This window comes from Heterodontus francisci, chromosome 6, assembly GCF_036365525.1.
Source record: "Heterodontus francisci isolate sHetFra1 chromosome 6, sHetFra1.hap1, whole genome shotgun sequence".
NCBI lineage: Eukaryota > Metazoa > Chordata > Chondrichthyes > Heterodontiformes > Heterodontidae > Heterodontus > Heterodontus francisci.
This window is the reverse complement of record NC_090376.1, coordinates 46,930,627-46,947,061: the sequence shown is the minus strand read 5'-3', so window position 1 is coordinate 46,947,061 and position 16,435 is coordinate 46,930,627. Positions and strand designations below refer to the sequence as shown.

General features: G+C 42.2%; 1 protein-coding gene across 1 annotated transcript in view; it reads right to left on the bottom strand.

The window, feature by feature from the left end:
• The window catches only part of atp8a2 (ATPase phospholipid transporting 8A2), a 709,260-nt gene that overhangs the window by 90,577 nt on the left and 602,248 nt on the right, over positions 1-16,435 (bottom strand). The window contains exon 30 of the mRNA XM_068032841.1: positions 13,150-13,228. Coding sequence (XP_067888942.1) covers positions 13,150-13,228 — 79 coding nt within the window. The remainder of the gene's footprint in view (positions 1-13,149; positions 13,229-16,435) is intronic.

Sequence of the window (16,435 nt, the reverse complement as noted above, 5' to 3'; positions counted from 1 at the left end):
TGAAATCTATCACTATCCTCCTCATGTTCACAACAAGTTTTGTGTCAGCTGCAACTTTTGAAATTGTGCCCTGCACACCCATGTCTAGGTCATTGATATATATCAAGAAAAGCAGTGTTCCTAATACTGCCCCCTGGGGAATCCCACTATATGTCTTTTTCCAGTGTGAAAAGTCACCGTTCACCATTACTCTCTGCTGTGGTCACTCAGCCAACTTCCAACTTCGTATCCAAGCTGCCACTTTCCCTTTTATTGCACAGGCTTCAACTTTGCTGGCAAGTCTATGATGTGGTACTTTATTTACTTTTAGTACCACAGCCATGACCTCTACCTCCATGTATAGCCCCCCTTTTGGTCCTTAATCAGCCCCACCACTCCTCTTACTGCTCTTTTACTATTTATATACTTATAGAAGACTTTTTGATTCCCTTTTATGTTAGCTTCCAGTCTCTTCTCATACTCTCTCTTTGCCTGTGTAATTTCTTTTTTCACTTCCGCTTTGAACTTTCTATATTCAGCATTGTATCAACCTGACATCAACAATTGTCCCACTGCAGCTCTTCATCAGCTGAACTCCAGAGGTGAGGTGAGAGTGACTGCCCTTGACATCAAGGCAGCATCTGACTGAGTGTGGCATCAAGGAGCTCGAGTAAAACTGAAGCCAATGGGAATCAGGGGAATACTCTCCACTGGCTGGAATCATACCTAGCACAAAGGAAGATGGTTATGGCTGTTGGAGGTCAATCATTTCAGTCCCAGGACATTGCTACAAGAGTTCCTCAGGGCAGTATCCCAGGCCCAAACACCTTTAGCTGCTTCGTCAATGACTTTTCCTTCATCATAAGGTCAGAAGTGGGGATTTTAACTGATCATTGCACAATGTTCAGTTCCATTTATCCTCAGATAACGAAGCAGCCTGTGTCCCCATGCAGCAAGACTTGGACAACATTCAAGCTTGGATTGACAAGTGGCAAGTAACTTTGTGCCACACAAGGGTCAGGCAATAACCATCTCCATGAAGAGAAAATCTAACTTTCAATGGTATTTACATAATTGAATCTTCCACCATTAATAACCTGGGGGAGTTGCCATGGACCAGAAACTTATGACCAGGAGAGAAAGGTATCTAGGGGTCTTTCTCAGCCTTCACCTGGTCTTATTGTAACAGGGTTTATGTTTTAAAAACACTGTGTTTTAGCTCCCCCTTGGTGAATCTTTGTTCACCACTTTCCAATTATAAGGCAAAGAAATGAGCACAAACAGGCTTTCTTAGGTTTAAAGAAGAAAAGTGAAATTTATAAAAACTTAAACTTAAACTCTAATTCGGTTAATGCCTAAGGATACACGCCATGCTCACACTAGCCTGCATAGGCGATACACACATGCAAATAGAGACAGAAAAGAGCAGAAGAAAAGTAAAGTGGAAAGGTTTGAGGCAATCTCTGAAGGGTTTTTTTTTGTCACTGTGCTTTGAGCTTGCTGTAGTCCTGGCTTGTAGGTAGATCTTGCTTTTCGTTGGGGCCCAGTATTCTTCTTAAACCTTGTTCACTGTCGGAGACTTTTCTCTCTTGGAGTTCATATGTCTTCAATGGATTCCAAAGCTGGTGAGGGCAAGACGAAAGCAGACAGGAGAGGCTGCGGCAAGCCAGCCACGATAGGTCTTTTTAGTCCAGGAGCAAGCAGCTTTCCGAGTTCCAACACTGTTTCTCCAATTTAAAACTCCCCTAGTTGGGGCGCAGGTGGTCACATGACCAACTGGTTTGACCAGGTCTCTTTTGTGTATTGGGGAGCAAGGACTGGTTCCTTTGTTCCAACACTGTCTGCTAGTATGCAAAAAATGTCTTTCCAGTCAGGGGCTTGGCACTCCCTTGTAATAGGCCTTCTTTTCTTCCCAGCAACAATTTTAAAACTTAATCTCCATGTGGTGAAATATATGTGCCTCATTCTTAGCAGATGGGTACCTGCATGAAACCTCTACACCCAGGGGAATGAAATGCCGTTTGGAAAAAAAAAACGGCGCATTTCACTAAAAGGTTTGAGAGAAATATAAGATACAGAAAGAAAAACCATGCATTTCCCCCATTCATTTCCGTTCATTCATAACTCTTAAAGCTGATTAAAATTGTCTTTTCTGGGTGCCAGGGCTGCTTTAATTTCCCCTTTTTGCATCCCAGTAACCATGTGGTTCTTTGGGGAAGCTTTTCTTCAGTTTGCCCATTGCCATGACTGCCTAGGGTTTTGTTCCTGTTGAGGTCATTTTTTTCCCCCGGAGAGTTTAGTAGTGGATGAGTCTATCCTGAACTCTCTTTCAGTGCTTTGCTGAGTCATACAAAGACCTTTGACTTCAGGGGATGGGTGGTTCCCTTTTCCTTTGACTGTGGGGGAGGATTCTTTGTTAATCTCTGGGACATTCCTGGCTGCAGGTAGGTGTGCTGACTTGACTGCACTCTCCTGTGGCACTCTGACTAGGTGAGGCATCACCCTCACAGTTTCTGTGCCCCTAGAGGTCTCTCTTTGTCTCTGCAGGTTCCTGTAAATGCTGTTAGCAACTCTGGTGGGGTGCTTCTAGAGTCTGCATTTGCACAGGAGGATGTGGGGTCTAACCTTTCACATTTGTCGGGATAGTAGGGGTTTTCATCCGGGATTCCTCCCAGACTTCCTTTAACCTGCCCTCTTGGTCACTTTTTCGCCTTCTCTTTCTAAACTTTTGCCAGCCGTGTGCCTGGCTGTCTCCTTTTGTTCTCGGCGGGGGTCCCTTACAGTTCACCAGCCCTCTGCTGGAGGGCCCTCCTAACACCGGTACAGGACTTAGGGTGCAGATTTCAATGTAGGTTGGGGCTTTCCCTCAACCTGGCACATGTGGCAACTCCTGCAGTACTCCACCACATCTTTGTGGAGTTTTGGCCAGTCAAACTGCTGTCTTATGCGGGCTTTGGGGTCTTTCATATACTGGATATACAGCCACTGTAGTCTCGTGGGCCCTTAATATTTCTCTCCGGTACCTCTGTGGCACCACTAACTGGAGAACTACTGTCCATTCCTTGCCCTCAGTTCTGTGAGGAGAAGTCCATTTTCTCATCAGTACCTCATTCTTTAAATAGTAGCAGTCAGGGACTCCCTCTCCTTCACTTTCAGCCTGAGCAGCCTGTGATAACTCTCGCAATACTGGGTCGGCTCGCTGAACCTCAGCAAGGGAAAATCCATTTAATTCATTCCCTGGGTCTAACTTTCCAAAGAAAGTCTTGGACAGGTAGATCTCATGGTCATCTGCCTGCAGTGCCAATGCAGTCTCCTCTGGGGGAGCTGGTTTGATCATGGCCATTGTTTGATCAGGGAAACTGCAGGGAACCGTCTCCTGCCATGGCCCTGTCTCTCTGACCTCCTGTGGACTTTCTTTCACTACTGTAGGGGCTACCAGCTTCACCCCCACCAGATCATTACCTAGGAGCAGGTGTCCATGTGGCGAAATATATGTGCCTCATTCTCGGCAGGTGGGGGCCTGCATGACACTTAACTGGACCATGTAAGGTCAACATGAATTGATTTGCTTACAAATAATCCTTTTACTCATTTAACTAGAATTTGCCTGTACTAATATGATGTCCTACATAATTTTTTAAAGTATAAATCGTATGTCTGGACAAAAACTATAAAAAAAAACATTGCCCAGACAAGTTGCTGATTTTTAAAGAAGTGCTGATAGTCCATGATTGATTTCAACTTCTGAACTGAATAAACAGCTGCCACTGCTTATGAAGAACTGTTAAGTTGAGCTGATACTGTCACTGTGAGTGACTGTTAGACAAGACAGATAAAACCATAAGGTGCAAAAGGTCAGAAAACAGGTTGCCCAGGAAAGATGTGTCCTAGGGATCAGAGAAGTGTGAAATGTGCACATGCAGAGAGGCACAACAGGGCAAGACAAAGAATGATTGGATTCATCAGGTCAGCTGGTAAAGAAACAGGGCTGTAAAGGAAAGTGGATTTCTAACAAAAGAGGCAGAGGTAGAAAATAACGTAATGTGTTTCCTAGCCTGAGCAAGTAAATGCAAACACTGGCTGAAGCCTGATGCTTGCCTTGCTATCGAAATGAGAACAGAGGGTAGAAGAGAAGAGAATGAGAGGGGACAATGCGTGCCACTCTGTCAGCATTCTTACAGGTAATATATAATCCGTTTTGGTACTGTAAATTGCTGCCTAAACAGTATAATGTATTAATCTCTGCTGTGTGACAGTAAAAGAGAATTTCTACAACTTTTGGTTGTTAGGTCTGAATCCCTTACATTAAATTAATTTTACAACAGCCACATAAATACTGTGGCGTCAAGCAGATCAGAGGCTGGGTATTCTGTGCTAAGTGACTCCAAATTTATGAGGCACTAGTCAGGACTGTGATGGAATACTCTCTACTTGCCTGAATGAGTGAAGCTCCAACAACACTCAAAAAGCACAACACCATCCAAAACAAAGTAACCCGCTTGATTGGTACCCCATTCACCACCATAATATTCATTCCCTCCATCACAGGCAAACCGTGTCTGCTTTGTGTATCATCTATAAGATACACTGCAGCAGCTCCCAAACCCATAACCTCTACCACTTAGGACAAGAGCAATAGGCGCACGGGAACACCCCCACCTCCAAGTCAAACACCATCCTACTTGGATGTATATTGCCATTCCCTCATGGTCAGTGGGTCAAAATCCTGCAACTCTCTACCTAACAGCACTGTTGCAGTACTTTCACCACAAGGACTGCAGCGGTTCAAGAAGGCAGCTCATCACCACCTTCTCATGGGAAATTTGGGATGGACAATAAATGCTGGTCTTGCCAGCAACTCCCACGTCCTGTGAACTAAAAAAAATAACTTTTAGACCATTGTGGATGATAGCCAGAATACAGACCACCTCCAAGAATATCTGCAATGATTTAGGAAAACACACTTTGCCGAGCTGGTGATGCTTCTGCTGAGGATTAAATGAAGGCATTCTTTATAAGGAATTATCCTTTCAGGTACTATTAAGTGTGACTGCAGAACAGCAGTGAAAATGGACCAACTTGACTCGCTTCCCAATAGGCCTTAGTTCCCAATATAATGCCACTTTTGCTTTGCTCTCACCTGTTCTGCGTGCCTTATTCCATTACAGGTGTTCTAATTTGTTGTAATTCGAAACGAGATTGGTGCAGAGGCAAGTGTAAGATGTAAAGGTAAAATACTGCGGATGCTGAAAATCTGAAATAAAAACAGACAAATGCTGCAAATACTTAGCAGGTCTGGCAGCATCTGTGGAGGGAGAAACAGTTAACGTTTCAGGTCATTGATCTATCATCTGAACTGATGGTCACAGACCTGAAACATTAACTCTGTTTCTCTCTCCACAAAGGCTGCCAGATCTGCTGAGTATTTCCAGCAGTTTCTGTTTTTATTTAAGATTAAAAGTATGTTTTCAATGGTGGCTTATTGGTATTATATTACATAATATACCAGGGAACCCAGCAAATACTGTTGCAAGTCAGCTCAGTTATATGCCTGCAGTATTTTTCTTTTTGAGAAGGGACAAAAATGTTGGTAAATCAGAAAAATGTTACTTTTATTTATTTTTAGATAAATTTAAAGTGATATTTATAGAATTACAATCAGCGGAATCCAAGTTTCTACAATGATTAGTGTCATCGCTATATAAATGCAAGCTGTGGTTGTCCAGAGTAAATAAGGTAGCAAAATCCTTGCTGTAAAAAGAGTTAACAAGATTACATGTATGAAATTCAGTAATAGAATATTTCACTCCATACCAACTTTTGTATGTTGTTTCTTTCTCTCCACCTCCACTGCAAACAGGTAGACTACTAAAGAATGCCTACCCTATTCCAATTTTTAAAAAAATTGTTCAAATAATAAACAGGAGGTATTGCCTGCTTCCATTACTGCTATCTGCAGGCTTGATTTCTGGAGGAGGCTGTCAAGCCACTTATTAGCTGGAAGTGGAATGAGCTCTGAGATGTCAAGTTACAACTGAGATTTACACACACACACACACACTTAGATAGATGGAGGGGCTGGATTACAAATACTAAGTGAAAATGCAGCTAAATTTACCTTCATATTCTTTGTTTTGGATCTGTAATGTTTTTTTTATAGCTTTGAAGTGAATTTCTTTTAAAGTGAGGGATCTCGGTGCTTAGAAATGGAATATATTCTCCAGTTTCTTGCACCGAGTTTCAGCATAAAACACTTTTCAGTCAGGTATTGCATAGGTTCAATACAAATAAAGCTTCCTCCACTCTCTCCCAATGACATGTTTCAACTCAGTCTCAGAAGGGCAACACTTACTGCGCCAGAGTGACATTTCCATTTCCAACATTAGCTATTCTTACAACCTATCGGAGTGAAACAGCCAATTTAGTGCTTAATTATTGTCAGTTTTATGCAATGTGTTCATGTCCACTGGGATTTGAGACTGTCCAAACTCATTTTACTTACAGTATTCAAAGATAGATGACTTTCATCACCTCAGTCTAGGATGAATTCAAATCTAAGTCCCAAAGGAGAAATAAGAATATTCTAACCCTCTGCATCACCCAGTCCCTCCTGGATTTGTTTTTTGAACACACATGTTGACAACCAGAAGTGCTTCTGAAAATGCATACTGTAAGGAAGTACTGTCCATCACCTGAATATTGCACAACAATAATTTGCATTTATATAGCACCTTTAGCATAATAAAATGTCCCAAGGCAGTTTACAGAAGCCTTATCAAACAAAATTTTGACACTGAGCAACTTAAGGAGATATTAGGAAAGGTGACCAAAAACTTGATCAAACAGGTAGGTTTTCAGGAGCAATCTAAAGGAGGAGAGATATAGAGAGGCAGAGAGGCATTCCAGAGCTTAGGGCCGAGACAGATGAAACATGGTCACCAACGGTGGAATGAAGGAATTGGTATACAAAAAAGGCCAGAAGAATTGTAGGGCTGGAAGAGATTAGATAGTGAGGGGCAAAGCCATGAAATGTAGTCTGTAGCATTGCACATTATATATGAAGCAATAGTGGACCACCTCACCATGGTATTGCTCATGGGTGATTACAGAGATAGGTAGGAGTGAGGCCTTGGAGGGATTTGAAAACAAGGATGAGGCTTTTAGAATCGAGGCGTTGCTGGACCAGGACCCAATGTAGGTCAATGAGCACATGGGTGATGGGTGAATAGGACTTGATGCAAGTTAGGATACACCTGTACATGTTGACTCATGAGGTTACTGCAAGATTTCAGCAGCTTGTTGTATTCAGTGCAAGATCAAGCTAATATTTTCATTTCTCCTTGGTATATTAGTTGGAATTTTGGTGACTTTGTTAATTGTTCACTTGAATGACACCAGACGCTTCCCACCTTTAAAATGGTAAGGGCTGCCAGGGAGGAGGGTGAAAGAGAGAGAAAGATTTCTGGTCCTTAACTGTCATATAGTTACACACTTCCTAGGTACTAACACAAGAAGCATACCAAGCATTAGAATCCATGGTTCTAGTTCTATTTTCAAATTATTTTTTACTTACTTGTTTGTGGGATGTAGGCATTGCTGACAAGGCCAGCATTTGTTGTCCATCCCTATTTGCCCTTGAAAAGGTGGTGGCAAGCCACCATCTTAAACTCCTGCCGTCCATGTGGTGTAGGTACATCAACAATTGTGTTAGGGAGGGAGATCCAGGATTTTGACCCAGCGACAATGAAAGTATGGTGATATCTTTCCTAGTCAGAATGGTGTGTGACTTGGAGGGGAACTGCGGGTGATGATGCTCCCATGTGCCTGTTAACCTTGGTCTTCTAGATGGTAGACGTCAGGGGTTTGAAAGGTTCTTCCAAAGGAGTCTTCACAAGTTGCTACAATGCACCTTGTAAATGGTACACACTGCTGCATGGTGTTCCAGTGGTGGAGGGGGTGAATGTTTAAGGTGGTAGATGAGGTGTTAATGATGCAGGCTGCTTTGTCTTGGATGGGGTTGAGTTACTTGAGTGCTATTGGAGCTGCACTCATCCAGGCAAGTAGAGAGTATTCCATCACATTCCTGACTTGTGCCTTGAAGATGGTGGAAAAGCTTTGGGCTGTCAGGAGGTGCGTTACTCACCGCACATTACCCAATCTCTGACCTCTTGCAGCCACAGTATTTATGTGGCAAGTTTCTGGTCAATGGTAACTCCCAGGATGTTGATGGTGGGGAATTTAGCAAAGGTAATGCCATTGTTACGACCAGATGAGCAATGTCTAGGGGTCTTCTGCTGTCTTTAGCTGGTCTTATTGTAACAGGGTTTTCTTTTTAACACACTGTGTTTTGAGCTCCCGCTTTGTGAATCCTTGTTCATAACTTTCTAATTAAAAGGCAAATAAATGAGCACAAACAGGCTTTTTTGACTTGAAGCAGAAAGAGGAAATTTAGCAAACCTTAATACGGTTCTCGCCTACGATATACGATGCGCTCATGCTCGCATGTACATGCGATATAAACATGCAGATAGGAACAGAAAAGAGCAGAAGAAAAGATAAGTAGAGCAGTTTGAGGCAATATCTTATTACTGTTTCTCGAGCTTGATGTAGTTCATGATTGAAGTTATATTCTTGCGTTTCGTTGGAGCCCAGTAATCTTCTTAAAACTTTGTTCACATGGCAAACCTTTCTCTCTTTGAGGTTCATTTGTCTTCAATGGTTTCAGTTCCCTGAGGAGAGATGAAGGCAGATAGACAGATAGGCAGACAGGCAGGGGAGAGATGTTCTTGCTTCAGTTCCAGGAGCACACAACGTTCTGCCTTGAATCCCTCTGGGAGTTCAAATTCAAAAAAAACTCCCAAGTTGCCCAGCAGACTAGTCATATGACTAACTCCTTATATGGAACAGTCTCTTCAAAAATCCTTTGTGGGAAGTGCAACTTCTCTGCAACAGCCATAGTCATGTGGCTAAAACTGGTCTGATCACTTCTGTGTATTGAGCAACAATTGCTGGGGCCCCCATTGTTTCAACATTGTCTGGTATTATGCAAATGTCCTTCCACTCAGGGACTGCGATTTCAAGTTTCTGTTCATGTGGCGAAATAATGTGTGCCTCAGTCTTGGCAGGTGTGGGTTTGCCTGACACCATTTAATGTCAAGGGGGGGGGACATGGTTAGATTCTCTCTTGTTGGAAATGATCACTGCCTGGCACTTGTGAGGTGCAAATGTTTCTTGCCACTTATCAGTCCAAGCCTGAATGTTGTCCAGGTCTTGCTGCATGTGGGCATGGACTGTTTCATTATCTGAGGAATGGAACTGAACACTATGCCATCATCAGCAAACATTCCCACTTCCGACCTTATGATGGAGGGAAGGCCATTGATGAAGCAGCTGAAGATGGGTGGTCCTAGGACACTGACCTGAGGAACTCCTGCAGTAATGTCCTGGGGTGAGATGTATGGCCTCCAATAACCACAATCATCTTCCTTTGTGCTAGGTATGACTCCAGCCAGTGGAGAGTTTTAAAAACAAAGTGCTGGAAATATTCAGCAGGCCTGGCAGTATTTGTTGCAGAGAGAAACAGAGTTGACATTTTGAGTCAACTTTGACTCTTCTTCAGAACCCTTTACAAGGGGAGAAAAAATTGAGTCAAGATATGAAGAAATAAGTTCAGTGGGGCAAGAACAGGTTGAAACGATGAGCCAACCAGGACAGTCCTGTTTGTGGATTTTAGGAAGGAGGTAGAAGAGGGCTGTTCAGGGTTGCAGGACTATGAGGTGGCAAACTCTAGAGGGAAGATCTCCAGAGGAGCTGAGGTCAGTGACAGTCCTGGAGACAGTGGCTTGTTGATCGGTGGTGGGGTCATGGTCCAGGAGGAGGTCTGAGAGTTGGCGCTCAGCCTCTGCAAGGTAGAGGTCGGTAAGCCAGACAACAACAGCTCCATTCTTGTCAGCAGGTTTGATCACAATGTCAGGGTTAAACCTGAGAGAACGGAGTGCAGCAAGTTCAGAGGGAGACAGGTTAGAGTGAGTGAGAGGAGCAGAGAAATTAAGATGGCTGATGTCACGCCGACAGTTCTCAATGAAATGATCAAGAGCAGGTAAGAGGCCCGAGGGATGGGTCCAGGTGGACTGAGAATACTGGAGGCAGATGAATGGATCCGCTGATCGGTGGGGAGGACTCCTGATCAAAGGGGTGAGCTTAGAGGCGAAGGAAGAAGAGCTCAAGGTCGTGCTGACCGTGAAATGTTTTGAGGTGGGGGCATAAGGGGTAAAGCTGAGTCCTTTGCTAAGTACAGATCGTTCAGCATCAGAGAGAGGAATCTCAGAGGGTATTGTGAATACATGGCAAGGGGTGAGATTAGAAGAAGGGATGCGGTCAGAGGGCAGTGAAGGAGAAGATAGATTTGGATGGCGTCGATATCCATGAGTTATTGGAGGTTGTGTTCCTTAACACCTGAAAGGAAGAGAAAATGTTTTTTGTTAAAGCGTCGGATAACGCGAAGGATGAAATGAAACTGTGGAGCAGGGCAACTTTGAGATAGGGTGCATTGGTGCTGCTGGAGAGAGAGGTCGAGTATGTACAAGTGGTGGCGCATGGCACTGAGGGTGGATCTCAAGATGTGGCGAGAACAGCAGTCCAAGGAAAGTTGTACGTCTCGGAGCTACCTGTAATCCTGGGTGGATTCAAAACATGAAGGATGGAACTTCAGTTGGAATCCACATGGATTAAGCCGGAGCCGGAGACAATCGGTGTGGAAGGAGATGTGGCTGTGAAAACTAGTTTTAGTAGACACCTTATCGAACACCAGGAGGGAAATGGAAAGCAATGAAGGTGAACAAGGTAAAAGAGCAGAACTTCTTCAAGGTAGGTATTCCTGGAAAAGAAGTGGCAGGGAATTAAACAGTAAAAAAAAAAGCAAAATACTGTGGGTGCTGGAAATCTGAAATAAAAACAGAAAGTGCTGGAAATACTCGGAGGGTCCAGCAGCATCTGTGGAGAGAGAAACAGAGTTGATGTTTCGAGTCAGATATGACTCTTCAGAACTTCAGTGGAGGGTTTTCCCCAATTCCCATTGACTTCAATCTTATTCGCACTCCTTGATGGCATCATCTCTGGAATCAAACTCCTTTTTTCATGTTTGGACCAAGGCAAAAAAGAGGACTGGACCCAAGTGGCCCTGACAGAACCCAAACTGAGCATTGGTGGTCAGATTATTACTGAGTAAATGCTGCTTGATAGCAAATGTCGATGACACCTTCCTTCATTTTGTTGATTATTGGGAGTAGACTGATGGGTCAGTACTTAGCTGGATTGGATTTGTTCTGCTTTTTGTGGACAGGCCATACCTGGGTAATATTCCACTTTGTCGGGTAGATGCCAGTGTTTTTGTTGTACTGGAAAAGCTTGGCTAGGGACGTGGCTAGTTCTGGAGCAGAGATCTTCAGCACTGCAGCCGGAGCATTATCAGGGTCTATCGCCTTTGCTATTTTCAGTGCATTCAGCAGTTTCTTGATATAACGTGGTGTGAACTGAATTGGCTGAAGAATGGCATTTGTTATGGTGAGGTGTTCAGGAGGAGGCCAAGATAGATCATCAACTCAGCACCTCTGGCTGAAGATGATGCAAATGCTTCAGTCTTCACCTTTGCAGTCACATGCTGGGCTCTGCTGTCACTGGCAATGGGGATATTCATGGAGCCTCCTCCTCCCATTAGTTGTTTAATTGTCCGCCACCAAGCGCAACTGAATTTGGCAGAACTGCCAAGATTTGATTTGATCTGTTGGTTGTCGGATCGCTTAGCTCAGCCTATGGTATGTTTCTTCTGCTGGTTAGCATTCACATAATCCTGTGGTGTAATTTCACCAGGTTGGCACCTCATTTTAGGTATGCCTGTTGTTGCTCCTGGCAAGCTCTTCTACACTGCTCATTGAACCAGGGTTGGTCCCCTGGTTTGACAGCAATGGTAGAGAATAGTTGTGAAGTAAAGAATTGTAAGGTAAGGGACGTATGAGAAGTGTGGTTACAAGTGAGTTAACAAAAATTGGATTTAAAACTGAACATAAAATAATCTTGCAATATGTAGACAGCACTATAAGTTACAAATATCCAATACAGCACCACACTTTTTGAACCCAAACTCAAAGTAAGCTCCAACAACAGAATCACCAAAGCAGATAGAAATTTTACTTTTTCCAAAAATTTGGGAAATATTTTTCTATATTAGCTTGTAAAACAAAAAGTTTAAGTGATTTTGTTGTACATTCACTTGATGGCATTATAGCAAAATAATGGAATTACCAAAGTAGTGATCAGTTCTATAGTGTGGGAAGATTTCCACAAATTACTCAAGTTTAAAAAAAAATTAACCACGCCATTCTTAAAATACTCATATTAAAGGGAACAAAAAAGACATTTTGTACTCTGAATGGCTTCACATGTGAATTGTGTGATTAGCTGAGCCAAAAACTGCAGAGTTAACTAATTTAGCTGGTCCAGTAATAGCGTACAACACTAGCCTCAGTACTCATTGGTTTCGGGGGAGAAGAAAAAAAACCAAAAGAATTCAACCAATGTTCTGGCGTCTGATCAATATTCAGCAAAACCTGCTGCAAGTGCTCGTATAGGGACATCAGGTGAGGATGTGATCAGGGCAGTAATGCCTCCTGGTATTCTCTCTATGGTTGAACAGTTTGCCAATATACAACATCAATAGTCACAAATGAATAAATTACACTTGGACAACGTACGGAAGGGTAATGATTCTTGTACAACTGCACCACAGCAAGGAGTCAACACTTTCAGAATAAATAAATTGGTCAGAAGAAGATATTTTGCCAGCATGCGTGACAGAACTGAAGTAAATATACTGCAATGTCCTTATTAAATGTACATAACAACAATATTAAATAACTGCAACGGAAATACCCCCCACTTTTGTTCAAATTCTGTAACAGTTCCTGTCTAAAATACTTTTCATATATGTTTTAAATTATTAGAGGTTTTAAATGATAAACTATGATAAAGTAAATATCATTTTATCTTAATTTTATAAAGTAAGCTAGCAATATAGCCCCTGTAGGCCAATGTAAAGTGATATCTTTTCTAAACAAGCAGATGTGAAAGAAAGCATGAGTTCTCCAGTTACATTAATAATAATGGAACGTTTACCTTGTTCAAGTGCCTTTAGTGGAAGCCAGAAAAGAATGATGGAATGGACCAAGGCATTTATGCAGTGATCCCAGAAAACCTATGGGGAAAACAAATTTCCAGAGTCAGGAGCCAGCCAAAGGTATGACCTTCATCTTACCCCATCCCATAACACACAATTTTATAGAATGTAAATGTGTTGGACTTGCTCAATGCCATTAGTAACGTTTTCAACTAGTGGAAACATTTCAAAGTGTTTTAACATTGCTCCAGTATAGCTTGTTGTGGCTAAATGCATTTTCAAAGAGCCTGTTTTGTGAAGTCACATTAAGGCTCTTCAGCTCAGGGTATTTTGAGTTATCCTCATCAAGAAGCATAATAGCTAATCAGAAACCTCAAAACTAACTATAATCGATCTATCATCTATTTGTGAACAGTGAGTCACAAATGTGTAGCAGCAGTAATATTTTCAATCATTACAAATTTTACAACTCGCATTCACTTGTGTAAAATATCTGTTGGGTGTAGAAATGTGCCCATGGGTGAGAGTGGCTCAAATATTCCATTGACCAGAAAATGACTTCACTGTAACATTGATTTCTCAGTATCTCTAAAAATAAATTCTTTTGCTATACATTCTACATTTGCTGAAGAAAATCAACCAATAAACTAGTAACCACCATAAAAATAACAGAAGTGCACAAATTCTTTTGGCCATGCTGTCCCCACCATCCCACTAAATATTCCTAAAATGTAATTTTTTTAAACATAGACAAAAATATAATAATTCTGGGGGTTGGGGAAAATCTGAGGACATGGCCATGCCATCTTTTAATACCTAAAACAACTCTACCCTACAGTGGGCTTTTCCCTTCCCTCTGGGGCCTTGACATCGTCTCCTGCTCTATTTCCAGCGTTTTTGCCCTTCGGCTAGGCATCCACTTAATATTAAAACACTGTTCAATTCCTAGTGCAGAGTCTGCCTAACACTAGGACGTTTGTGCAGGTTTCCAACAGAATGTATGAGCATATGTATGCCCTAAAGCATGCTAAACCCCAATGTCTGGCCTCCCAGTTTCTCCTTACGCCAGCTACACAGCTAAAGTTCCTTAGAGCTCCAAGACTGTATTACGACTTTCTAAATGTCCTGCTACTACTTCCTTAATAATGGACTCTAGCATTTTCACAATGACAGGTGTTGGGCTACCTGACCTATAGTTTCCTGTTTTCTGTCTCCCTCCTTTCTTGAATAAGGGTGCACATTTGCAGTTTTCTAATTTGCTGGGACCTTTTCAGAATCTAAGGAATTTTGGGAGATTACAACCAATGCATCCACTATCTCTGCAGCCACATCTTTTAAGACCTTAGGATGCGGGCCATCAGGTCCAGGGGGCTAGTCAGCCTTTAGACCCATTAGTTTTCCTTGTACTTTTTCTCTAATGATAATAATTGTTTCAAATTCCTCCCTCCCTTTGCATCGTGAATTTCTACTATTCTTGGGATGCTTTTAGTATCTTCTACTGTGAAGACAAATACAAAATACTTGTTCAAAGTCTCTGCCATTTCCTTGTTTCCCATTATTAATTCCTCAGTCGCATTCTCTAAGGGACAAACATTTACTTTAGCTACTCTCTTCCTTTTTATATACTTGTAGAAGCTCTTACTATCTGTTTTTATATTTCTTGCTAGCTTACACTCAAACTCTAATTTCTCCCTTTTTTTTTTAAAGAGTCATAGAGAGATACAGCACCGAAGCAGGCCCTTTGGCCCACCAAGTCTGTGCCGACCAACAACCATCCACTTATACTAATCCTACATCAATCCCATATTCCCTACCACATCCCCACCATTCTCCAACCACCTACCTACACTAGGGGCAATTTACAATGGCCAATTTACCTATCAACCTGCAAGTCTTTGGCTGTGGGTGGAAACTGGAGCACCCGCCGGAAACCCATGGAGAACTTGCAAACTCCGCACAGGCAGTACCCAGAACTGAACCCAGGTCGCTGGAGCTATGAGGCTGCGGTGCTAACCACTGCGCCACCCTTAAAGTCATCCTTTGCTGGTTTCTAAAATTTTCCCAATCTTCTGGCCTACCACTAATCTTTGCAGCATTATATACCTTTTTTTTCAATTTGATACCATCCTTAACTTCCTTAGTTAGACACAGATAATTCATCCTTCTTGTGGAATCTTTCATTCTCAATAGAATATATTTTTGTTGACAGGTACAAAATATCTCTTTAAATGTCTGCCGCTGCTTTTCTACCGTCTTACCTTTTAACCTATTTTCCCAGCCCGTTTTACCCAACTCTGTCTTCATACCTTGTAATTGTCTTTATTTAAGTTTAAGACACTAGTTTTAGACCCCAGTTTCTCACCCTTAAACACGAAATTCTATCACGTCATGATCACTCTCCCCTAGTGGATCCTGTACTATGAGAGCATTAATTAATCCTGTCTCATTACACATTACTAGGTCTAAAACGTTCCCTGGATGGTTCCACAACATATTGTTCTACAAAACTGTCCTGAATAAACTTTATGAACTCATGCTCAAGTCTACCTGTGCCAATTTGACTTGTCCAATCTATAAGAAGATTAAAATCGCCCACGATTATTGCAGTACCTTTCTTATAAGCCCCTATTATTTCTTGATTTATACTCTGTCCTACGGTGTAGGTGTTGTTAGAGGGCCGATAAACTACTCCCACCAGTGACTTCTTTCCCTTGTTATTTCTTATTTCCACCCAAACTGATTCCACATCTTGATCTTCTGAGCCAAGATCATTTCTCATTGCTGTACTGATCTCATCCTTTATTAACAGAGCTATCCCACCTCCTTTTCCTTTCTGCCTATCCATTCAAAATGTCAAATTAGTTCCCAGCCTTGGTCACCTTGCAACCACGTCTCTGTAATTGCCATTAGATCCATACTCTTTTAGTTCTATTTGTGCCATTAATTCAGCTATCTTGTTACAAATGCTACATGCATTCCGATAAAGAGCCTTTAATTCAGTCTTTTTACAATTTTTTCCTACCCTATTTGCTGGTGCACTCTTATGTTTGTACGCTCTGTCCTTCCTGTCACATTCTAGTTATCATTACCCACATTGCTACCCTGCGCTACTGCCTTGTCCTTTCTCTTTCTATATTTCCCCTCATCTGAACCGTCCCCCGACTACTTAGTTTAAGACCCTCTCAATAGTCCTAGTTATTCGACTCGGCAGGACACTGGTCCCAGCGTGGTTCACGTGAAGCCCGTCCCTCTTTCCCCAGTACTGGTGACTGTGCCCTATGAATT